At 42.9% G+C, this 26,025-nt stretch overlaps 1 protein-coding gene across 1 annotated transcript in view; it reads right to left on the bottom strand.

The window, feature by feature from the left end:
* Positions 1-26,025, bottom strand: part of LOC134583545 (T-lymphocyte surface antigen Ly-9-like) — a 210,367-nt gene that overhangs the window by 116,792 nt on the left and 67,550 nt on the right. The window contains exon 3 of the mRNA XM_063440495.1: positions 23,302-23,619. Within this exon, the coding sequence (XP_063296565.1) occupies positions 23,302-23,619 (318 nt within the window). The remainder of the gene's footprint in view (positions 1-23,301; positions 23,620-26,025) is intronic.

Below are 26,025 nucleotides of genomic sequence, written 5' to 3'. Positions count from 1 at the left end.
GCACCCTTCATCTTTCCAGCCTTGTGTTTAAGAGCTTTTCGGGGAAACTCCCACCCTACCTGAACGCACTTAGTCTACCTCAATATAAAAAGAAAGCAGCCCGATCCTCCTTCTCCTACAGAGCACCGCATTTGTGGAACGACCTCCCGCACAAATTAAAATCTTCCCTAAGCTTAAAGTCCTTTAAGAGATCCCTCTCTACATACTTGAAAACAGAATTTACCTGTCATTGTTGATTATATATTTCCTACCTGTTCTATGTTAAATTTTGTATATATTGTATATTAATATTGTATTTGTACTTTATTGTACACTAACTGTAACAATGCAATGATTTGTGGACCCAGGACATACTTGAAAACGAGAGAAATTTCCTTTTGCAGTAAAGGTTGTCTACAAAATGCTTCCACAGACAAAGTCACACCACAAAACACATAATAAAGAAGGGGCAGACCCCACGAACAGCAGCGATTCTGCTACAAGATCGATTTCACCGGTGTGATTTCCTAGTTTTGTTTTGCGCAGTTTATCACCTATTTTGCCAAATTTCTGTACTTTTTGCAAGGTTTGGGAATCCTTATAGATTTTCTGCTGCCTGTCCACATTATAGAGAGCGCTCTTTATACTCTCTCTATTTGCTCCCTCTAAATACTGTACATGTCCAGAAGTATTTAACACTTTGAAAAAGCCTTTGCTATTACATTTACATAGTTTTCTTTTTTTCTATTTTATCCCTGGACATTCTTTGGAGCTTGAAAACGTATCCCTTTAGTGGGATACCACCTAAACCGTGTGGACTGAGCGAAACCTTAATTTTGCTCCACAGGTGTGAGTACTGCTCCTATACTTTTATTATTATTTATTTATAACAATGGGCACTCTACATGTATTATTGATTTTACCTGCATAATACACCACAAGATCCTCTATGAGCAAATAAGATCCTTAAATGGGGATAATACCACTCTATGCTGATTTTTATATACTGTGGCTCTATATACTGTGAGCAGGGCCGGCGCCACCTGTAGCAACCTTAGCAGGGGGCGCCGGATCCCTGTGCCCGGTGTCGCTCCTCATGCTGCGCCGCCTGAGCGCTTTTACAAGCCTCAGGGGGCGCAGCACTGCTGTGTGAGGGCGGCCGGGTTTGAGTGACTGGCAGGAGGGAAGCGCAGAGCGCTCCCTCCTGCCGGTCTCTCCATGTAGCGTGGCCGGGCGGCGCGGTACGCGGGACAGGAACCTCTGTTTCCTGTACCCGGCCGCCGGCGGAATGACAGGAAGCGCTCACTGAGTGAGCACTTCCTGTCATTCCGCTGGCGGCCGGGTACAGAAAACAGAGGTTCCTGTCCTGCGTTCCGCGCCGCCCGGCCACACTACATGGGCAGGAGGGGAGGGTAAGGACCACTATGGGAGGGAGGGAGGGAGGGAGGGGATAAGGACCACTATGTGAGGGGGGGATAAGGACAACTATGGGAGGGGGGGATTAGGACCACTATGGGAGGGGGGGGATAAGGACCACTATGGGAGGGAGGGGGGTATAAGGACCACTATGGGGGGAGGGGGGTATAAGGACCACTAGGGGAGGGAGGGGGTTAAGGACCACTAGGGGAGGGAGGGGGGAGTAAGGACCACTAGGGGAGGGGAAGGTAAGGACCAGTAGGAGAGGGGAGCGGGGAGCAAGGACCACTAGGGGAGGGGAGGGTAAGGACCACTAGGGGAGGGGAGGGGAAAGTAAGGACCACTAGGGGAGGGGAGGGTAAGGACCACTAGGGGAGGTGTGAGTCACGACCACTGGGGGAGGGGGGTGTAGGAACACAGGGGGAACGAGGGTGGAGAGGTAAGGACCACTGAGGGAGGAGGAGGGGAGGCCCACTAGGGGTTTGGGAGAGGGAGGACCACTAAGGGGGGGAAGGACCACCAAAGGGGGGTAAGGAGGGAGGACTACTAAGGAGAGGGGAGGAGGGTAAGGACCACTAAGGGGGGGGAGATTACCACTAAGGGGGTGGGGGGAGTAGGGGAAGGTCTACTAAGGGGTTTGGGAGAGGGAGGACCACTAAGGGGTTTGGGAGAGGGAGGACCACTAAGGGGGGAGTGAGAAGACCACCAAGGGGGGACTGCAGAGGGAAAGGGGGCCAAGGGAGAGCACTTAGTGACAGAAGGGAAGGGGAAATCAATAATTGACCGGAGGGGAGAGCACTATGATTTATTTATTTTTTTAAATAAAGAGCTGTTCCCCTCTCAGTCCCTATCCTACCCTACAAACCCTCTCTTTTACACTACACACATACACAATGCACCCCCCCCCCCACACACACAGAAACATACAATGCATTCCTACTCACACACAGACACACCCAAAACACACAATGCATCCCTTACGTTCTCTTACATAATTAATGCACCCCTTACAGACACACACTGCATTCAATTACATACACAGAAACAAACCTTGCACCCCTTACACACACACACACACACAGAAACATACAATGCATTCCTTACACGCAAACACACACTAGATCCCCTATAAACACACTACATCCCTTACACAAATTGCACACATAAAACATCCCCAACTCATGGATGGGCCATGTAGGTGGATTTATGGGTGGGCATTGTAGGCGTATGCCCCCTGGGGGCCCAGACCTTGAGCTGTGTAAGGGGCCCTAAAAAATGGAGCTGCTTCCTGTTCGTTAATTGTTGTGAGCACTGTTAAAAACAGTCTCCAGAGAGCCTCTTCTACACCAGACCTGTGGAGCCAGACTGAGCCCATCATCAGCCTCTTGTCCTCATCTGATGGTAAGTAGGCAATCCAATATATTATTAGTGGCACTAATCTCTAATTTACCTCACATTAAATGGATACTATAGTCACCAGAAGCACTACAGCATAATGTAGTGGTTCTGGTGTCTATAGCCTGTGCCTGTAGGCTTTTTAATGTAAACACACTGTCTTTTCAGATAAAAGACACTTTGTGAAGACCTGCGTTGGCCCACATGGCAGAGCATATGGGCGGGGCATTGTGATGTCACATGGTGGGCTGGACATATGGGGGGGCGGCAATTTTTTTTTTGCCTAGGGCGGCAAAAATCCTTGCACCGGCCCTGACTGTGAGTGTATTTCTTTATTTTTATTTTACCTCAATATCAAAATATTCTGTACTAGATTTGGTTTTATTTTCTATATATTTCGCATACCCCTCAGAGTACTTACTACTGGATCAAAATAACACATCAGATGTCCCCAGGCGGGGATTGAACTACCCAAGCGCATTAAAGTAGATCCAACTTAAGCTCTACACCCTGTAAGTGCATTTAATTTTTTCACTATTTTGCACCAAACACTATATTTTATCGTACTTTTCCACTTGTTTTACATATTTATCAACTGGAGAGAGCACGCAACCCCAGAACTTGCACAAGTGATTGGCCACACAAAAAAGGAGGCGAGCAATGGTAAAGAAAATTGGCGCATTTAAAAGTGGCAGGTAGGAAGCAGATGTTACCGATCGATAAAGCCCATTGAGTGGGTGAAATGTGCCTCGGAGGAGGAGCACCTATGGACATATGAGTAGTATACTGAGTTTTATGTATTTTTTATGTTTCATAAGTGTTTTTAAGTATATTTGCAATACATTCTGTTTGAAGTCCTGAGAGCTGTATGCTCTCTGCTTCAACAAAGAAGGGTTGTGCCCTCTAAACATGCACATTGGTGTGTATACCTAGAGCCAGGTTCATTAACCTCTAGTAAAGGCGAGCAGCCATTTGTCTTATGCACTAATTATCTGGTGCCTGGATATTTTACACAAGGATCTATTGCTTCCTCACTTTTTTTCTGCTTTTTTGAGTTTACTTCAAGGATCCCTGAAGGGGGATTGTGTCACCATAGCACACTACTGTAAATATGATCTGAGCCGGTCATCTAAGGCTCAGTTCCATGTGAGTGAAACCAGTTTCTCTGCACACTGTATTTTTATGTTAAAGGACCACTCTAGGCACCCAGACCACTTCAGCTTAATGAAGTGGTCTGGGTGCCAGGTCCAGCTAGCTTTTACCCTTTTTTTAATAAACATAGCAGTTTCAGAGAAACTGCTATGTTTATACTGAGGGTTAAGCCAGCCTCCAGAGCCTCTAGTGGCTGTCTCATTGACAGCCGCTAGAGGCGCTTGCATGCTTCTCACTGTGAAAATCACAGTGAGAGCACGCAAGCGTCCATAGGAAAGCATTATGAATGCTTTCCTATGCGACCGGCTGAATGCGAGCACGGCTCCTGCCGCGCATGCGCATTCAGCCGATGACGTCGCGAGGAAGAAGAGGAGGAGGAGGAAAGCTCCCCGCCCGGCGCTGGAGAAAGAGGTAAGTTTAACCCCTTCCTCCCCCCAGAGCCCGGCGGGAGTGGGTCCCTGAGGGTGGGGGCACCCTCAGGGCACTCTAGTGCCAGGAAAACGAGTATGTTTTCCTGGCACTAGAGTGGTCCTTTAAATGTGTTTACACTATAGAGCATCTGTGTCTTTTTGTAGCATTTGACAAAACTACGATAAAATAGTGGTAGGTGTTTATACTGTACACCATTTTCTGTTTCACTCTATAGGTTGGCGGTGGTTTGTCCTCCTCAACCTTTCTTTCTTTTTGCATGGTTTGAGGTGGGTGATTTGTGAATTGTGATACAAATGTATGTTGTATTGTATACATATTTATAAACATCTGATAATTTCATAAAGGTGTTACCCATCCTTCCATTATTTTTCCTTACCTGTTTTCTGTTATGGATAGTGCACACTTCAACTTCAAGATATTGACTTATTTCCCTTTCAGTTTTTATAACTTTCAAAAAGAAGACAAAATGAACTCATTAGCTTCCCTCTTGCTGCAAAATATTCTCTCGTAATCAAACATCATTATAACATATTGTGTTTAAATGAGTTACCTTAACAATTAGAATGACCGATAACAGGGATCTGCTGTTAAGACTGTGTCCATTGAGGACCTTGTGATCTGTACGTTCTGACTGTATATGGGCAAGTTTCCCTAATACAAATACACAAAAATCAAACTCACACTACTCCTGGGCAGCAGCAATGACCATAGTACACATCAGCCCCAATACATACAATAGAAAACAAAGAAAATTGTTATTTGCTTCTGTATCACACAGCCATGTTACAGTGCTGCTGCCCACCCCAGGTGTTCCCAAATAAAGGTAATTTAATAAGGGTTTAGAAACATATCCCTCTGTGCCTCATTATAGAGTCTTTTTTTTTTTTACCGGAAACTGAAGGAAGCAAGGTAAATTGTTAGTGTAGGACTCATCTAAGAGGTTTGTCTTCATGTGGCAGGTGAGCTTACAATCTAAATGCCAGTGGAGTAATACTAAAAACCTCCAGTTATCAAAGTATGCATAGGGATTTAGGATAGTGCACAAGTAACTCTTTTCTTTGGTTCTCTTAACAGATAGAGAGGGGCTGATACCCCTAAGGATTTTTTTAAAACCACAAACCTAAATAATGAGGTAGCTCATTAAATAATGAGGTATAAAATTAATGAGGTATAAAATTTGCCAAGCAAGTGTTAATATTCTGTAATTACAGGGTGCCATGTTATAGTAAACATATTGATATTTCAAGAAACACTGCATGATAAATACGTTTTACCTTTTTCTCTTTTCTTCCTTAATTTAAAAATGACCCGAGACAGGGAGAGGGGGAGGACTATGAGACCTACTGTGAGAACAGAGATCAGTATAACAATATGACGATCTGTAACAAGTGAAGAAAAATATAAACATAATTAGAAGTGTAATATTATCATTACTAGCACTCTATTAATATTCATTCATCAATGCATCAATGGCTTATATCCCTTGTTTCATTTTCCCTTCTTTATTGGATAAAACTTGACAGCTTGCTGGGGGTGCAGACCCTGGAATCTAATAATAGGATTAGGTGATCTATTATCTCTGTAATCTAAATAACCTTCTTAAAACAATCCCATTTTCCTGGCAGTATAGGCTATTGGAGTGCCCTCCTCCCTCGGGACCCCCCCCCCCCCCCCTCCCTCAGCACTGAAGAGGTTGAAACCTCTTCAACCACTTACCTTAATCCAGCGCCTCAGCGCTGGTGACCTCTCCTCCCCCGCCGAATGCGCAGGTGTGGCAATAGGCAAGCACGCATTCAAACCCCATTACTCATTGAATTACTCAATGCTTTCTTATGGGGATCTTATTTGACGCTGGACTCCGTGAGGACGACCAGCATCAAATAAGTGCGATTTATTCTGTGTAAATTGCGGAAGCGCCTCTAGCGGCTGTGAGGGAGACAGCAAGTAGAGGCTGGATTAACCCTGTAGTGTAAACATAGCAGTTTCTCTGAAACTACTATGTTTTCAGCTGCAGGGTTGAAACTAAGGGGACCTGAAGTGGTCTGAAGGGGTCTGGGTGCCTATAGTGGTTTTTTAATGCATGTACTTTCTTTACATTAGCAGCGTGAAGCAAATACAATGTTTCCGTGGCCTGGCCTGCAAACACAAACAATCAGAAACATCAAATTGTGTTTACAGGGTCGAGGCACTTTGGTAAGTCATTGGTTTGATAATTTTTCAGTTCCTAAACTTTTGCATGTTAAGGCATTTGTACTAGTTCTTTGTTAGTTTTTTTTTTTTTGGAGTCATGAATTTTCTTCAAACTGAAGGAACACATTTATTACAGTTCCCCGATTTAATCCTAGAGTTGCTTTTAATTTGCTTTCATAGTTACCAGTGGCAGAACTAATTTAGAGAGGGTCCTGGGGCAAGAAAGATTTTTGAGCCTCCTCTAGTGCAAGAGTGGGCCCCCCCCCCATTTGCCGTACAACTACAACGGTGCTATGCAAGCAGGGGTCTACCATCTCCCATCCTTGCAGGGTTGTGTTTGTGAGCAGTGTTTGTGCCTTTGAATGTAAGCATGTTTTTTAATAGAGCATATGTGTGCATGCAGAGGTCAGGGCCAGTGAAAGGATTCCTGCTGCCTTTGGCAAAGATCCATCTTGCCCCCCTCTCAGTTTCAGTGAATTGAAAATCAAAAGAAACTCGAGAGAGGTGACTGGACTGTCCAGTGACCACTGTGTATTAATTAAAATATAACTTTTAATAACTGCAAAATATAAAAAGAGCTAGAGATATATCTGGCTCTAAACACGAACAAACATACAGTGGAAAGAAGTTCCACAATAGGAAAGTAATAGAAGTCACTATATACTGAATATAGTCTATCTCCAAAATGTGGTTAAGCTAAAATGAAAAGAACCTTGAATCACTATTACTCTGTAACTATGTAGTCAGAGGGAGAAAGCCCTTGTAATAATGTTGCAAATATTAATAATACTTCTACAGAGTGACAGAAGGTAGTTGACAGGGATATAAATCCTCAGACAGAAATAGTGAAAGGAAAAAACCCAGGACGAGAAAAAACAGGGTTAACCTGGGTATAGAAATGATAATAGAGAACGTGTAGCTGGCTAAGCGAACAATCCCTGCTATAGCCAGAAAAAAGGAATCGCTGAGAGCAAGTAGCTAAGGCTAGTGACCCTAGAACTACATATGATTCACACAATAGCTGTGTAGTGGCGTCTAACTGCAGTGTAACGCTAAGTCTAAAGCTAACAGTTTCATCCAAAACTCGGCTTAGTAAAAACTTAGCAGACCCACAGATTCCCACAAATCGCAGCTATTATCAAAGATTTCTAACTAGCTAAAGTACAAGCTAAACTTGCGGACTATCAGAGCGAGAAAACTACACGTGCGAAAGCCCCGACGCGCGTTTCGCCAGTGAGCGGCTTTTCAAGGAGTGAATGCTGTCCTCGTCGGTTCGATTTAAATATAGCGCCCAAACATCTGATTGGTCGGTGGGAGGGGCTAGCAGGAAGTGGCAGCTAACCCCTTGACTGCCATGCCAGCATAGTAGATGGTAAATGGCAGAGAAGAATACTTATGGATGAAAATTATATCAAGGAGTAAAAATTGACGAAAAAAGCTATGGCAATCAATTTTGCACACAGTTATAACTGACAGAAAGTGCTAAAGAGGATTATACGATTTAGCAAAGACTGATAATAGTGTGAACATATAAAGCAAGAAGATTGGCATACTTGGTTAATAACTCCTAGAGATTGTAATATCTACTTGACTCATAAAGGATATACCATAAATCATTAGATTATAATGTATTAATCATCTCAGTAATTCTTTAACATGGACCCTAAATCTGAAGAAACATCATACATTGTATATAGGGTCCATATGCCACCGATGTTGGGACTTGAAATAACAATACTAAAGTTATTTCAAAGAGAGATAATTTGATAAGAAATAAAAAATACAGGGTCAATAATGTATAAAAAGTGAATAGTAATATAATGTGATACAGTGCCACCCGAGTCACATATAACTTTATTTGTGGATAAAGGGGGTATAGTTATATTCCTCATTCAAACCACAAGGTGTCAGTGTCCTGAATTTATAAATCCATTTTGACTCTTTTTGTAGGAGGAGTCTGTTAATGTTGCCTTTTCTAGGGTTCAAGAAGAGCTTTTCAATTGCTTGAAATTTCAAGCAGTTCTTCAAACCTCCATGAAAATTCTGAATGTGCCTAGCAATTGGCGTAGGGCTGATGGTATTTTTAGTGGAGCCGATATGTTGCAGGATTCTGCGCCTAAATTGTTGGAACGTTTTCCCTATATATTGCAGTCCACACTCGCAAGTTATCAAATAAATGATATTGGTGGTACTGCAATTGATCAGGGCATTTGTATGGACCTTCAACTTCGAGCAAGTAGATTGCGTGAATTTAGATGGACAGATGTGTTTGCAAGCTTTGCAATGCCCACATCTGTACGTGCCTTTAGTTTGAGAAAGCCAATTCTGTGTAACCTGGGGGGATGACAGATGGCTATGGACGAGCGTATCTTGTAAATTCCTAGCTTGCCTGGCTGTCAATTCAGGGTGATCGGGTAGTAGTTTTTGAAGTAAAGGGTTGTGGCACAGTATTGGCCAATTCTTAGACAAGATGTTGGACATAGTACCCCAGCCATTATCAAAAGTGCCAATGCATCTGGGAGTGGAGTTTGAGGACTTCGTGCGAGTAAACCTGAGACTGGCAAGTCTATCAGTTTGACTGGCTCTTTGAAATGCCTTCTTTAAGACTCTGTTAGGATATCCTAAAGATTTAAAGCGAGACTTTACATGTTGACATTCTTGGTAAAAGGAAAGATCTTCAGAACAATTCCTTTTTGCTCGGAGGTATTGGCTATATGGGATAGACGCTCTTAGACTGTATGGGTGATGGCTATCCCAGTGAAGTAGGCTATTCGTTGCTGTTGACTTCCTGAATAGCTCAGTGCTTATAGTGCCATCCTCATGTAGTATAATCCGTAAGTCCAAGAAAATAAGTTTGCGTACATCAATAACTGACGTAAGTTTCAGATTGATGTCATTGATGTTTAGACTGTCAACAAAGTCACCAAAAGTCGAAACTGGACCCGTCCAGAAGAGCAGCATGTCATCAATGTATCTGTACCACTTCAAAATATATCCATGGTACGCTTGATACTGAGATGACTTGATGACATGCTGCTCCCACCAACCCAAAAACAAATTTGCATATGTGGGGGCACAAGCCGTGCCCATGGCAGTGCCGGTTCGCTGTAAGTAGTATCTGCCATTAAAGATGAAATAGTTATGGGTTAGGATGAACTTTAATAGCTTAATTATAAAGTTCTTTTTGGTGAAATCAAGAGAGGACTGGTTCAGAAAAAATTTACATGCAAGGATTCCCTTGTCATGTGGAATGTTGGAGTATAGAGAAACTACGTCTAGACTCGCCAGTAGGGTGTAGGGGGGGACCTGTAGCCCCTCAAGAGCTAATAGTGTTGACTTAGTATCCTGTAGGTAGGATGGTAATGTGATAACCATAGATCTTAGAATTGTATTAATGAATTTGCTAGATCTCTCAGTTAGACAGTTATTGCCGGAGACTATAGGTCTGCCTGGTGGGTCTATCGGATTTTTATGTATTTTGGGTAAACAATAGAGTGTGGCTATGGTCGGATTTTTGTGTGGCAATAAGTATTTGTATTCCTGAGATGTAATGATCTTAGATGATTCAGCTTCCATTAGAATGTTATATAATTCCTTGACGTAGTGAGCTGTGGGGTCACTCGGTAACGTTTGGTAGCACTCTTTTTGCAGATGTGCCATGCACATAGTGATATACTTATCACGGTCAAGGAGAACAATATTCCCACCCTTATCCGCAGAGTTAATGATAGTGTTGGTGGATTGTCTCAACTCTTTCAAGAACTTGTATTCCATAGTCGTGAGATTCTTAGGTGGTATAGGGATGTCAGCCTTTTCTAGTTCACTAGTTGACATTTGGACAAAAAGGTCAACGTATGGTAACTCCTTAAAATTAGGGGTGAACCAACTCTCTGGTTTACAGTCAGTCAATGGTTTATTGGGGTTTTGTTCCTCAAGGAGGTCTGTTTTGTGCCAAACGATAATCCTGAAGGCTTAAGCCCATGTCATTAGCCGCTTGTGTATCCTTTTTGGTATGTATTATATTGAGAGCAATTTTCCTACCAAATAGATTAATGTCTTTTGTCCAGTCAAAGGTATTGCATTGTGGTGTTGGTACAAAAGAGAGACCTTTACTAAGGAGTGATATGTGTCTAGGCAATAAATCGAAACTGGAAAGATTTATTATCCTGTTCTGATTTAATTCTTTGTTCGATTCTGTTTGTATCCCCACCTGTCTCTGTCCCGTAGTCTCCCCCTTTGGTGATGGTGGGAGCCCTGTTCTAAAAAAGGGACTGTTTGGGATGTGGTGGATGGAATGTTGGTCTCTCCTGTAATGGGGCTATCCAAAAAAGAGATACTGTTTTATCAGGCTCCCTTAGAATGCTTCTTTGAGCTGAGGAATTGAAAATCAAATTGCAAAGTTTAAGCAAGAACAGCTGAGCTGTGACTGTAGCAAAATTGTTATTTTGGCCTAAATTGGCCATTGGTTTTCAATTAGGTCTGATCAGCTGTCCCTTTCCTCCACAGAGCTCATTCCTACTCTAAACAAACTCTCTCATTGGTGTTTCCCATCTTCCTCCTGTTTCTTTTTCCTGAAGCTTGCAGTTTCTATGTTCATGATTTCTCTGCTCACTCTATGCCACAGATTCTCTCCAGACTCTCCAGTTTCTCTGGTTATTCACTAAAGTGAGAATTGTTGGGAATTCAAAGTAAATTTTTAATTTAAGGACAAAAAAAAGCAAACAAACTGGAAACATTCTCCAGATTTGGCTACTTTGATTTGAAATTTACTTTTAATTCATTTTGAATCCCCAACAATTCCCAACAATTCTCACTTTAGTGAATAGACAGCCTTTTCTTTTCCCTGTTTGTTCATTAACCCCTTAAGGACAGTGGTCCCGAATTTCAGAAGTGCCGAACTGAACCGCCGAATTGCCGAAATCCTGAATTGCTGAAGTGCCGAACTGAACCGAAGTCCCGAATTGCCAAAGTGTCAAATTTTTTTTCTTACCCAACTTTCTGAATCGATACAAATTTTTTGATGATGCACATCCCTACTTGTGAGTATTCACTTTATCACTCACTTATATTCATATTGGATGAATGACAATATTTCACCATATTTGTTTTTTTTTCAAAATAACACACAGGACAGAAAAACTATAAAACCGTTCCTAAAGAAGGGAAAGCATCGCCTTAACGGACCCTAAAGCGATCACACTTGAGCTAAGTTTTTATTTAAAAAATTGTGTCTTTTCTTGGCACAGCATTTTATATAAGTTTTTTTTTTTTTTTTTTTTTTTAAATTCTTTATTTTTGGTGCAATAGATTTTACAAGCAAGCCTATGGTGCCACAACAGCAGACAAAGGCGGGTTAATGCAGACAAGGTCGCGACAATATACAGTTGCACAATTTTATATAAAGCAGGTTGTAGACATTAGTGAGGTCGTTGCGAATTAAAGAATTGTATCGGCAATTGTGAGATATCTTAGAGAAGAGTGACTGATATACAGATTATGCACTGTGCCGTTAAATTATTAACATGCTAGAGAACATATGCTGAACTATAGGTTATGATAATGATATTTCAAGCCTAGTCACACACGAGGTTGATTATGGACAGTTGCATCAAAGTTATAAAACAAACTAAGTTCAAACTGATTAATGCCGTCTATTATAATGGTTCTCGTTGAAGTGTCCACCCTTAATCGCCAATCAGGCAGTGCTCCCTAGGGGCGTAAGAGTGAGTAAAGCTAGGCACACAGGTTTAGAATAAGGCTTGTCTGGCCTAGTCTAGGCTCTTGTGTCTATACTTATGTCATTAGTTAATCTAGGCAAGTTGCTTCTGGCTATAGATTGCTAAACTAGTTGCATTTATGACTATGCTTGGCAAGATAACAGTGGGAATGCTATCAGACTCGCTAGTGCAGTAACGAACATATTTACATCCCTGGTGGCTACCGACAGGTTATGTGACAGTGAGCGTCCAAGGCAGCTGCGTAGAGTGTCCGGGGTGTCGGAGGGGGCATGGTGCTTAGACCCCATCTCTGGCAGGGTGTGCTGCGTGCGGGGGGTGCAGGTAAGGTTGGAGCGTCCAGCTCTGGTCCAGGAGTGCAGCACCAGGAGATGTGTCCCAAAGATATGTCCTAAATATTGCGGGTGCCACACCTTATGTAATATGGTGACTTCAGCCGATGCCACGGCTCTGTGCTCTGGGACAGTCTCTAGGTGTCAGTATGCTGGTGTGGTTGTCCTGGCTGTCTGAGCTTACTGCTCCCTTAGTACCATCTTCTCTCAGAATTTAGTAAGGTGAGAGTCCCTGCATGTTGACTTTAGGGTGTAAGGCTTGTCGTTTCTACCCTCCTATAGGAGGTGGAGCGGCATGGTAGGGTATACCAGGGCCTGGTAGCACTGTCCCTTTTCAGGGTCAATTCCATCTGGCACTGCGGGGGTTGGTGCTGCCCTTCCCTCGTGTGCGAGCCTCTGGCATTAAATCAATGGAGACGTTTCATGCAGAGTGCAGCATCAGGAGAGGGAGGTACGTCCGGTTGCTTTCTCGCCAGGGTTGTTTGCCATGCGGTCTCCGCCATTTTGGGAGCGGGTGCTCGACGGAGCATAGGGTGGGGGCCGGGATCACCCCCACCGGCCCGGGGGGGGGGGGGGGGACAGGGCCGGACCCCCTAGCTTCCCTGTTCCGCGGTACCGCTGGTGGGCAGGATAGCTGGGCAGCGGCCGTCCACCCCACTCACCGCCCGAGCGATCCCCATCTTACGGGACATGGATCACCCCACCGAGGGACTAGAACCTCGCGGCAAGCCTCTCCTCGGGACCAGGGCTGCTTCTTGCACCGGTGCTCAACTGTCGGTTGTCGGGTGGTAATTTTGCGGGCTTTTAGGAGCTTAAAGTTAGCAAAGTTTCAGGAGCTCTCCCTCTGTGCGTCCGTTCAGCACGGCGGCCGGCCCCGCCCCTATATAACAGTTTTATATATGGTCTGCACTATTATGTCTATCTGTTTGTTTGTTTTTAAAGGGACATTATTCACATACAAAGACTACTGAATAGTGAACTCTTTAAGGTATATTCATATTAACTGTGGTTTATGACACACTACACTATAGTGTGCAGTTTCCAGCACTATATTAGCGCTTCACCATTTATTGAAGTGTGATACTAAAAGATGAAATCACGGTGAAACAGCAGCTTATGAGCACAATATTAAGATGTACTACGAATAACAAATTACTATTAAATATTAGCACCAATACATTATCTGTTACATATCTCATTTTTATTATATTTAGAATGGGACGGGCACAGTCTTCTAATCAAACCTAAACATGATTTGCGTAACTTACCCATATGGGAAGGGATTGCGATGTCTGCTATATTGGGTCACATGTAAGGAGTGTGACATATCTATGGAATGGAAGAATGGTAACAGATTCATAGATGCAATTATTATTTCTGTGGAAAGTACACAAGAGGAGATAAAACCAAATGTTTCCATTTGCATTGATGTTGGTTTGGAACACAAGGGAGTAGTCACCTACTGTTTCTATAGGTAGGCCTTAACTCCACCTCTGGGCAAGTCTTGGTAATCCACAGGGTATATATCTAATAATTCTGAAAGGTGTTGGTACTTGCTTTGGGCCCAGAATCTAATTATAAGTGAGTAACTACCTTTCTTACCATAGAAGTTTTACTTTGAAAACCTGAGAGTGATTAGGACTTCTGTTATTTTATTTTTATCTGTTGTTGGTGTAACTAATTTGATTGTCATCTTTATCTTTGTATGCACTGTGACTATTTTTTGCTCATGATAAATATTCCTTTATTAAGTTCTTCTTTTTGTCTGGTTAAGAATCCTTTTACATGGAAAGACTACTTAGTGCTTTGCAATTGTTTAAATATTGTGCTAAGATGTATTTGGTGGTTTTTATTATTAAGTTTACCTGGGGAACCAAGGCACCCCATTTATAAATTGTCTTGGTGGTGGCAGCATTAAAATAGTAATAGTTATAGTATTATGTTTAAGTATGGGTGGATGTTAAGTGGGATTGTATCATTATTTCTGGTCTAGTGTAGACAAATAGTGAACTTTAACCCTTTCACCACCACAACTACATCACGCACACTCTTGGAGTAGGGTGCGTTCGTGACAGGCAGTACCTGTGCTGTGGAGGAGGAACCGTACTCCAGCCTACTAGAAGTGCTCTTCTTTCTGCTGGGGGAGCAGGAGAGTCATGCACAGTGAGCAAAGGCTGCTTCCTGATCCTTTCAGCGTGTTTAATGTGTTTACAGGCAAGGGTCTGTCCTTAGTCCCCTTCTATTTTCTCTTTATACTGCCTCTCTTGGCAAACTTATTGCCTCTTTTGGGTTCCAGTACCACCTGTATGCTGATGACACCCAGATATGTCTCTCCTCCCCGGACCTCTCCCCTGCCGTCCAGCAACGTGTCAATATTTGCCTTTCTTCCATCTCTGACTGGATGTCCTCCCGCTCAATCTCTCTAAAACTGAGCTCCTTGTCTTTCCTCCTCCTAATACTGATCCTCCTCTTTTGCTCTCTCTTCAAGTTAGTGGTATCCACATAAGCCCAGCCTTGCAAGCGCGCTGTCTTGGCGTCATACTTGACTCTGGCCTCACCTTTGAGCCTCACATCCAGTATGTTGCCAAATCCTATAGATTCCATCTTAAAAACATAGCCCACATCCGCCTCTTTCTTACACAAAATGCTACCAAGGAGCTTGTCCATGCTCTAGTAATTTCCCGCATGGATTATTGTAACCCTCTCCTAATTGGTCTTCCCAAAAGCCGTATTGCCCCTCTACAGTCTGTAATGAATGCTGCTGCCAGACTGATTTTCCTCTCTAGTCGGTCCTCTCATACCTTACCCCTCTCTCAGTCCTTACATTGGTTTCCTGTGTCCTATAAGAGTCAATTCGAAGCGCTAACCCATACCTATAAAGCACTGAACAATTCTAGCCCCTCTTATATCGCCTTCTCCTGTCTGCTGCTCATGACTCACGCTTGCAGGACTTCTCGCGGGTGGCTCCCTTCCTATCGAATAGCCTGCCTACCCCCATCAGACTCTCCCCTAGTCTTCAATCATTTAAGAAGTGCCTTAAAACCCATCTCTTTAGGAAAGCTTATGACCTCCCAGACTAACCTCTACCTCACATACCTGTCTCTTGCTCTCTCCTAAAAGTCAACCCCAGATGAAGGTGCACGCTAGTGGCACTGAAACGCGCGTCGGGTTCTTTTATTTCTCACTTACTACACAGGGCACTCTGTCACCATGTACAGGGACCAACATTCTAAGTATGGTCCTGCACATTAGCACGCTTTAACCTGTCCTTTTTTCTTCCTCCCGTTTCTGGTCTTTTTACATTAGTGGGATAGTGTACATATTTATACCTGTTTTTTCATTTAGGCATTACAGACAGCCACTATAGGTCCGTTAGACCGTTTGAAAGTGATATAACAGTTCTCGATAACACAAAAAGGAAAGTCTCTATAGGTACAGTGTAGACCTTGAGTAAATGTTCTTCTGTTCTCGCTTTGGAATCGCAGTGGTTGGATATGAAACACAAAAGCAGAGAAGGGGGGGACCAATAGTGCAAAACCGTATGGTAGAGAGGATCACGAACAACACAGACGTAGAGAAATGCCAACTTACAATTTTTAGAGCTAAGCCCAGCTCTAGGTAAAACAGCTTACAGTGGTATTTGATACTCCCCACATGTAGGATATAACTGGGCAATTGGAGTCTCCACACGATTCTTTAAAACTTCTGAGACAGACGTCAGCATATAAAATATATGAAAGAAAAAAACCCAATGGTGCAATAACTTAGGTAGTACTGCAACAACAGACAACACAGAGGTCCTAAGAGTGCCAACTTACAATTTAGAGAGCTATAACCAGCTCTGAGTAAAACAGCATACAGTGGTATTTAAACTCCCCACGTGTAGGATATTCCTCTAGTGATGCTTGTAGTGCCGGTCTTATGAAAAATAAAATCACAAGAGAGGGCCCATAGTGTTTTCCTTATGTAAAAATGACAAAGTGATAAAAAGAAACGTACTTACAGTGTTCAGAGCAGCCACACTGCTCTATGAACCTAGCGTAGGTGGAATAATCCCCACCAGGGATTTCTTTTGCAGTACTGGATCTTGTTAAAAATGATGATAAAAAGATCAGCCAGGATAAAACAGCAGCATATAAAGTAAATGAACTAACCCAAAGTAAAAGGTAGTAACAAAATACTTTAATATAAAACAGAGTAAAAATACACAACGCGTTTCGCCAAACAGTAGGCTTTTTCAAGTGTAGAGCCTCTCTACACTTGAAAAAGCCTACTGTTTGGCGAAACGCGTTGTGTATTTTTACTCTGTTTTATATTAAAGTATTTTGTTACTACCTTTTACTTTGGGTTAGTTCATTTACTTTATATGCTGCTGTTTTATCCTGGCTGATCTTTTTATCATCATTTTTTTTTTTTTTTTAAATTCTTTATTTTTGCCGTGCAGAGATGTACAAACAGTTATGTCATGCCACAACAGCAGTTGACACAAAACTCTTAAGACATAGCTTTACATAGGAGGTGGTATGCAGCTAGAACTTGCACAGTTTAGTTTTTTTTTTTAAGATTGTAATGCTAAACGAAGAGAAAAACAGTATTATGTAGCACTTTTCGAACAGTATACGCTTACACTCACTGCACATGTTAATCATTAAACATATATGCTCTTTATACATTCTAATCCTTATACGTCTATGCTCGTTGCTCATGTTTAACACTGTATGTTTAATCAGGTGCATATTCTAAACATTATACAGTTTATGAGTAAACGGTACATTTTTTAGGTTTTGTTAGAGAAGGTAAAGACAGTGAGTAAGCATGACATGCGAAGTGAAATTCTCTGAGATTTGAGTGTGCAGTGCAACTATAAGTCATAAATACGTTTAACTCAGTAACTGGGGATGAATGTTCATGGCGAGTGTCATCTTTTTAGTTTCTCAATGTTGGTTTGGTTATGCTCATCTATGCTGATCTATGCTTGAGAGAGGGACATGCATGCTATACAGTGACTTCTGGTCTAATTAATCATACATTTATCCTGTGTGAGTATATGAATGAGTTAGGTGAGTGGAAGCATGCCTATTTATATGCTAAACAATACATCACGCTGGAAAGATTAAGATAGAAACACGTTGGTAAGAAATCACCCTGGCTGGTCTAGCGTTCTTGGGTTGATTTATGCTCCAGGGGCCTTTGGTTTGGTGGGTCTGAGGTCTTGTTTGTGGTCGTGGGTCTGTGCTTAACCGATTCCCGATCTACTGTGTCGATGTGGCCAGGAGGAGGTGTCCGTCGGTGTTCGGGTAGTGCTGCTAGTCTCCCCAGCTAGTAAAGTGTGCCTCCTCTGGACGTCCGGCGGTGAGTGTCTATTAGGGGGGATGCTTGGAGGATCATTGATGTATCTGTGTGTCGGGTCGGGTCGGGGCCGTGGGAACCTCTTCTGGGCCGCTGTGCTGCTTGACGGCAGTCGCTGGTGTGGGTGAGTACCGCTCGTGAGGAGGGCGGGTGGGTGGTTGCTTGCGGGGCTGCAGTGCTTGGTATGATGGGCCTGAGTTCTTTCTGCCCCCTGGGCTCGGTTATGTAGGCCTTGTTAGTTGTTCTGTTCTCCATGATGGAGCAGTCACCCCCGCCGGATTTGGCGCACATGGTATCCGCCATCTTGGGTGGTGCGGTCAGGCGCTTGAGCGGGATGGCTCCGTCTTTGGGCCCTGGATGCATGGCCAGTGGGTGAGGACCGGGATCACCCCCACCGGTCCATGGGGGGGGGGAACAGGGCCGAGTCTGCCCGGGTCTCCGCTTCCATTTCGGCACCATGAGGCAGGATAGAGGGGCAGCGGCCGTCCGTCCCTCTCACCGCCAGCATAGGCCCCCACTCGGTCGTCGAGGGCCTCGCTTCCAGGGGACTGTAGCTCCAGGAGCCAGCCTCTCCCTGGATCCGGTGTCTCTGTGGTACTGATCACCCGTGCTGACGGTTTATTAGGTCGTTTGCCATGTTTTGGGTGTATATTTGTGGATGTGTAGCGGGAGCTAAACTCGCGTGCGACCGTCCAGCTCGGCGGCTCGGCCCCGCCCCCCCTTTATCATCATTTTTAACAAGATCCAGTACTGCAAAAGAAATCCCTGGTGGGGATTATTCCACCTACGCTTGGTTCATAGAGCAGTGTGGCTGCTCTGAACACTGTAAGTACGTTTCTTTTTATCACTTTGTCATTTTTACATAAGGAAAACACTATGGGCCCTCTCTTGTGATTTTATTTTTCATAAGACCGGCACTACAAGCATCACTAGAGGAATATCCTACACGTGGGGAGTTTAAATACCACTGTATGCTGTTTTACTCAGAGCTGGTTATAGCTCTCTAAATTGTAAGTTGGCACTCTTAGGACCTCTGTGTTGTCTGTTGTTGCAGTACTACCTAAGTTATTGCACCATTGGGATTTTTTCTTTTATATATTTTATATGCTGACGTCTGTCTCAGAAGTTTTAAAGAATCGTGTGGAGACTCCAATTGCCCAGTTATATCCTACATGTGGGGAGTATCAAATACCACTGTAAGCTGTTTTACCTAGAGCTGGGCTTAGCTCTAAAAATTGTAAGTTGGCATTTCTCTACGTCTGTGTTGTTCGTGATCCTCTCTACCATACGGTTTTGCACTATCGGTCCCCCCCTTCTCTGCTTTTGTGTTTCATATCCAACCACTGCGATTCCAAAGCGAGAACAGAAGAACATTTACTCAAGGTCTACACTGTACCTATAGAGACTTTCCTTTTTGTGTTATCGTTTTCGTTTATTTTATCCAGCGCACCCTGTATTTGTTGTTTTTTGTTTTCTCCATTTTCTGAAGGGTTTGAGGGTAGCCCTTCCTTTCAGGTGTGCAGCTTTTTTTTTCCCCCTTGTGATCAGTACTGTAGCGCTGTTCCCCTCCCACCTTTTCTCACTACATATAACAGTTCTCACTGCCTATTATTCTGTCGGTTTCTACAGTACAGCAGTGAACTGGATAGTTTGTATTTATTGGGTTATTTATTTTGTGAACATTTTTCCCTTTTACAGCTACATTTGTGGCTTGTCTACTTTATAATCTTTAACAGGTTATTTCCACCCCACTTTTTTGTACGGACAATTTTGCAGCATTTGACCTATTAGGCAGTAGTTTCTCCTTACAGATGGCTTCCAGACTGCCTAGGTCCCTAATTTACTAATGCTGGATATATTCTCCTCAGACCAGGCTTGCAGTCTAAGATACTTAGAATTTTACTTTTCAGACATTGACCGCACATATATGATTAAAGTCAGGAGTCTGAACCAGTTTAGACATTTATAGCAAGCTAGGGAGGCACAGCCATTTGGCTGTGGAGATAAATTGATTGTTTCTGACCCTTTACTGGAGAATATGATCACATATTGATATTTCTCACTTATTATACTTTATATTATTTGGTTAGATTTCCAGTTAGTACTCACATAGCTGGACTAGTTCTACAGTGTTGTGGATACTTTTTGTTACGGTCAGTACAGAAAGAAACTGCAGATTTTCTTAAATGTCCACACCACTTTCATTCTAACTTCTCTACCAAGAAGAGACAAATCATCAAATATCTTTCTACAGGCAGCAGCATTGTCATCAGACCAGCTGATAAAGGAGGCGGTGTGGTCCTGCAGAACTACAAGGATTATCGTCAGGAGATTGTACAACAACTATCTGATTTGAAGACTTACCAACCCCTTATGGAAGATCCCACAGATAGGATCAACCAACAGATCAGTAATAAGCTAGAAAGAGGACTGGACAGTGGCTTTATCACTTTGGAACTTAAACAATATTTATTACAAAATTCACCAAGAACCCCGGTCATATATACTCTTCCAAAGGTCCATAAGAACTCTGATAGACCGCCTGGCCGACCAATTGTCTCCACCGTAGGTGGTATCTTAGAACCAGTTGCTAAGTGGTTGGACTTTCTATTTAAAGATACCATTGAGAATCTGGAAACCTGTACTAAGGATACTCCAGCATTTCTTAAGATGCTATCTTCAAGCATACTACCTCCTGAAACAGTGATATTGGTGACCTGCTATGTCAAAAGCTTGTACACTGTGATTCCTCATCAAGACGGTAAACAGGCTATGTGAACATTACTCTCCCAGTCTGCATACTACCATGGTCCACCAGGAACAAAAGAAACAAAAAATTAAGAGATTTATTGGTTAAACACTGACCCTATCCAATGCTACCAACTCAAGAGGCCGACTATAAACCATAGATGTTACCGGTGTTTGGGATGTGTGACTTGTGGTCATATGGGAACAGGGAAAGTCTTCACACATCCTCTTACAGGGAAGCTATTCACGTTCAAACACCGGTTGACTTGCAATGCAGATTTTGTTGTTTACAAGTTGACGTGCCCATGTGGGTTAGCCTACATAGGCAAGACAGATCTTCCACTGCGTGAGAGGATTAGGAACCATAGGTCCAGTATCCGTACAGCATATAGGGAGAACAAGACTGAACAACCAGTGGCTAAACACTTCCTGGACTTGGGCCATACTTTGCCTTCTCTAAAGTTGATGACTATAGATCACATACCCCCACTTCATAGGGGTGGTGGTCGTAGTAAACTTTTGCTCCAACGTGAACTATTCCAGATTAGGACTTTAAATACAGTCCAACCACATGGGTTTAATGAAAAATATTTGTTATCATTTTTGAGTTGTCCTTTCTTGTTCCAATTTGTAACACGGGATTAGCCTAGAGTTGGTCTACCATCCGGGATGGAGATTCCATGTGCTGATTGGATAGAGACTATTACTCAGCGATTTATGGCTTGGATGTCGGTATTCCTTGTGAAACACTGGTTACCTATAGAGATTGCCCACCCTGGGGGATAGGCATCTATGTCTTTCCAGGTTTTGTTTTCATTTGGATTTACACAATAGCTCTAACTATGGTCTTTGTGCCCTAGGCTGACTTTGTCTGTTCTTATTTTAACTTTGGCTTGGATCTATAACCTTTATTTTTGCCTCCATTTTCCAGGAGGGTCATGTCTGTTTTTTATGTAACTCTATGGGGGATCCATCTTACCCTGGGATATAGAGGACTATCTTCGAGAGTTGGGTTCTTGCATTCCCTAGTGGCACGAGGATCTCCCTTTTGAGCAATTAATTATCATTGTATCATGTACTTTGTTTCATCATCATGCAATATAAGGTTACACTTCAGTTGGCAAGTTATACTTAAGTGTATTGTACGTTCTCAATAGTGGTCTATGGTGCCACCCTGGGGAAAAGCACTTTTAGGTATATTCCAGACTCATATAAAAAAGGACAACCGTGACTGGTGCGCTTAGTATATTTTACAATATACGTTTACAGCAGCTTCACACTCCAGGGAAAGTCTCCCTCACCCCCTGTGACAAATAAATAGAACAAAAGTTTGCATATAACAAGGTTTAGATAAATGTCCAGCCTTGGTATATGCTAAGTGGAGTGCTTTTAGAAAGTTAATGAAATAATACTCACATCCAATATACAGGTGATTATTAACATAAAAAGAAAAGAAATAGAATATAGCGTAAATCTGTGGAGGAGATAATTGAAGATACACAAGTGGTGGAAAATTCCAACTCACATTTCTCAGAGCCTTATAAAGGGACAGGCTCAGATCACAAACACTTCTGTGCCATATTGTTTTGTAAATAGAAAGTCCTTTCTTCAGTACAGCTCATTGCTTTGCAGCCGGAGCTCTCTGTATTAGGTAAAACTCAACACGGACATGGCGTCCGGTTGCCATGGAAATGACCAGGAGTGATGTCATGACGCTGATTGCGATGACGTCATCGGGGTCATACAGTAACTCGTGCAGGCTCCAGGAATGGCGATCACAGTCAGCACCCTCTAGTTTATTGGTTAAGTGTATTTTGGTGATGGGTATATAAGATTGTTTTTTAAGTTGTTATGTTATCCTGATGAAAGTTTGGGTTGCAAACTGAAACGTCAATCTCTTAACTGTGGACATTAAAAGTTAAGTTTTTCTTTAAATATTTTGAGTCCTGAGAGTGCTATCTTCACGCTACCTGTATATTTTTTGCTGATAAGTAAGTTGAAGTGCAAATCTATTTTTTCTTTTTATATATATATGTATATATATATATATATATATATATATATATATAAATAAATATAAATATATCCCCTGCACTCACGCATACAGGACAGTCCAATGCCGGGCGCACCACCAGAGCTCCAAGATATGCAAAAACCAATAAGAAAGGCTGCTCTTAAAACTAAAAAATGTATTCAGATAATTTTAAAATATGTCGTATTTTAAAATTATCTGAATAATTTTTTTTGTTTTAAGTCCGGAGAGCAGCCTTTCTTATTGTTTTATATATACCGGTATATATATATACACACACACACACACATATATACACGTTTTATAACTGCCTCTCTACTTTTGTCCCTGGATTCTTATGCCAAGATTGATTTACCAATATAAACTGAACACTGATTTGCTCCTTCTAAACTAACACACATTAATTTAGCATAATATGAGATATCACGTTAGAAAATGCTTAAATGCAGCCCAACATTTTTTTACTCACTATTATTAAGCAGATTTTGTCTGTTGGCAAGACAGATTTCCTGTGTATAAAAAGACACATTGTTTTACTTACTGGTACTAGGTAGATTTTGTCTGTTGGCAGGACAGATTTGCTGAGTATAAACAGACACATTTTTCTTGTCCACAGGGTTTTGTACCAAACACAGAAATTGCGAGTTATGTGACTGTGACTGCAGAGATAGATGGACTGCATGACTTTTATTATATTTCGTTTCATTAAAGGGATGGTGCTCGGTCACATTGTATCTGTAGCTCCAGCTGGCGGACAGTGTGGAGGTGATTGTAGGAACGGAGCAATAGAGAGTAAAATTACACCAGTCGGGGGAGATTATATCAAGTTCAGTCTTTATCTCCGGGACAGGAACAGGTTCTGAAATGAGAAACAAACTATTCTGTTTAAATAGTGATATTTAAAAGCTAACTATGATTAAGACAAGATTTTCATCATTCTCAATGTTTCTTGTTACATTTATAGACATGCTCAGTATAACACTGTATGGTCATGGGTTGACTTAGTGACAACCAGCAAATTACAGTGGACTTGTCAACCAGGCATCTGAGTCATGGATACATCACCACATGTAATGGATTGACAATGTGTCCTAAATTAGCAAGGAATGGCTGTCAGTCTGCCATGTACACAGTGTCCATTTATGATTTCATATGTGATCGATATGCAGGTTAAAAATAATGCAGGCGTAGCGAAGGCCAGACGTGCACTCTGAATGCTTCTATATATTTGCCTTATAAATAAGCTTTTCTTGTGTATACTCACATCACCTGAAGCATCACTCGAGTTTGGGATAACCAGAAAATGAGTGGGGACCTGTGGAAACACAATTTAAGCCATTTTGCTGCCTTCTAACACTGCTTGCACATGCAGCCTTGTCAGCCTAAAGGTCTGGTGACTGGGGGTGGTGGCCGACCACTCAGTACAGAGCTAGCTCAGCTTTAAAATCAGCCTGCAGCCCCGCGACCCCCCTAAGGACCGGTGAGGGATATCCCGGTCCCCACTGGAGGCACTCACTGCTTCCCTGCACAGGAATCTCCAGGCGGAACGAACACCGCATGGCATGCCCAAGATGGCAGCCTCACACCAACACACTACCTGACCAGAGAGCTCATCGCTCCAGACCTGGAGACAATGCTTCAACATCTGCTTTGATCTGCTGTGTCAGGAGTTCTGGAGCCAATTACAGAGCAGAAACTTGGCAGCTACCATGTCTGAGGAGAATATGCCCCAAGCTACCATGACGGTGTGCCGACCCTACCCTGGGCTGGGAAGTCAAGTGAAAGCAATACCTACCAGCCGCCCAATCACATGACGGGTTCACTGTAACCAGAAACTCTCATGAACCTGCCACACACAGCAGGAAGATCCCTGGAGAAGCTGATAAGGCCCCTTCATAGGCATGGGCTTGTGAAGATGCAGAACTCGGGCGCCGCACACCACCCATGACAGGCAAGCTTGAAGCCCGGCTGGAAGTAGAGCACAACAAAAGGGGCATACAGAGAGACCAGTCCAGGCATGGTTGCGGACTTTCTAGCATAGCCTACATATGGCATAGGATAGACCTATGATACAGCCCCTGCATATACCACTAGTCACTCCTGTTTTAGCAGGGACATATTGCATTTTGCTTTGGCTACTTATTTTATGCCTTCTCTTTTAAGTTTAACTTCTTTCTGGTGATGTATACCCTGTGGCACTGAGTTTCATTACTATCGCTAGCTGGGTTTACAGCTACTCAGCTTAAATTAAATCTATATTATAACATGCTTCTTACTAACCATATTATTATTATTATTATATTATTTATAGAGCGCCGTCAAATTCCGCAGCGCTTTACAATGGGTGGACGAACAGACATGTAGTTGTAACACACAGGAACAGAAGGGTTGAGGTCCCTGCTCAATGAGCTTACATGCTAGAGGGAGTGGGGTAAAATGACACAAAAGGTAAGGATAGTATTAGACTAGTGACAGTTGCAGAAGAGGAATCAGTTGGGAGCTATTAAGAGTTTAATTGATACGCTTTTATGAAGAAGTGGGTTTTTAACGATTTTTTGAAGGAGTGGAGACTGGGTGAGCATCTAACGGAGGAGGGAAGTGAGTTCCACAGGAACCGTGCAGCCCTCGAGAAGTCTTGAAGGCGAGCATCAGAGGTGGGAGTACGGACAGAAGATAGACGTAAGTCTTCAGCAGATCGTAAGGGCCTAGACGGGACATACTTGTGTATAAGGGAGGATAGATAGGTGGGAGCAGCATTGTGTAGAGATTTGAAAGCAAGAACCAGAATTTTAAATTGAGCTCTATATTTTAAAGGAAGCCAATGTAGGGACTGACAGAAGGGTGAGGCATGGGAGGTGCGGGCGTACAGGAAGATGAGCCTCGCCGCCGAATTCTTTATGGACTGTAACGGCGCAAGTTGGGAGCACGTAAGACCACTGAGAAGCGGATTACAGTAGTCATGGCGAGAAAGGACAGTGGAATGGACCAACACCTTAGTCGCATCTGGCGTTAAGTAGGGGTGGATGCGCGCAATGATTTTGAGATGGAAATGACAGGATTTGGTGATAGAGTGAACATGAGGCTTGAAGGAGAGGTCGGAGTCAAAGAGAACACCTAGGCAGCGAGCCTGCATGGTGGAGCTGATGGTAGCACCATTGACTTGGAGGGAGACAGACACAGGAGTAACAACACTTGAGGGAGGAAATTTCAGTTTTGGTCAAGTTTAGTTTAAGGAAGTGGGCAGCCATCCAGTTAGAAACAGCAG

This window comes from Pelobates fuscus, chromosome 13 (assembly GCF_036172605.1).
Source record: "Pelobates fuscus isolate aPelFus1 chromosome 13, aPelFus1.pri, whole genome shotgun sequence".
NCBI classification, from domain to species: domain Eukaryota; kingdom Metazoa; phylum Chordata; class Amphibia; order Anura; family Pelobatidae; genus Pelobates; species Pelobates fuscus.
The sequence above is the reverse complement of the archived record's forward strand: the minus strand, read 5'-3'. Positions and strand labels throughout refer to the sequence as shown.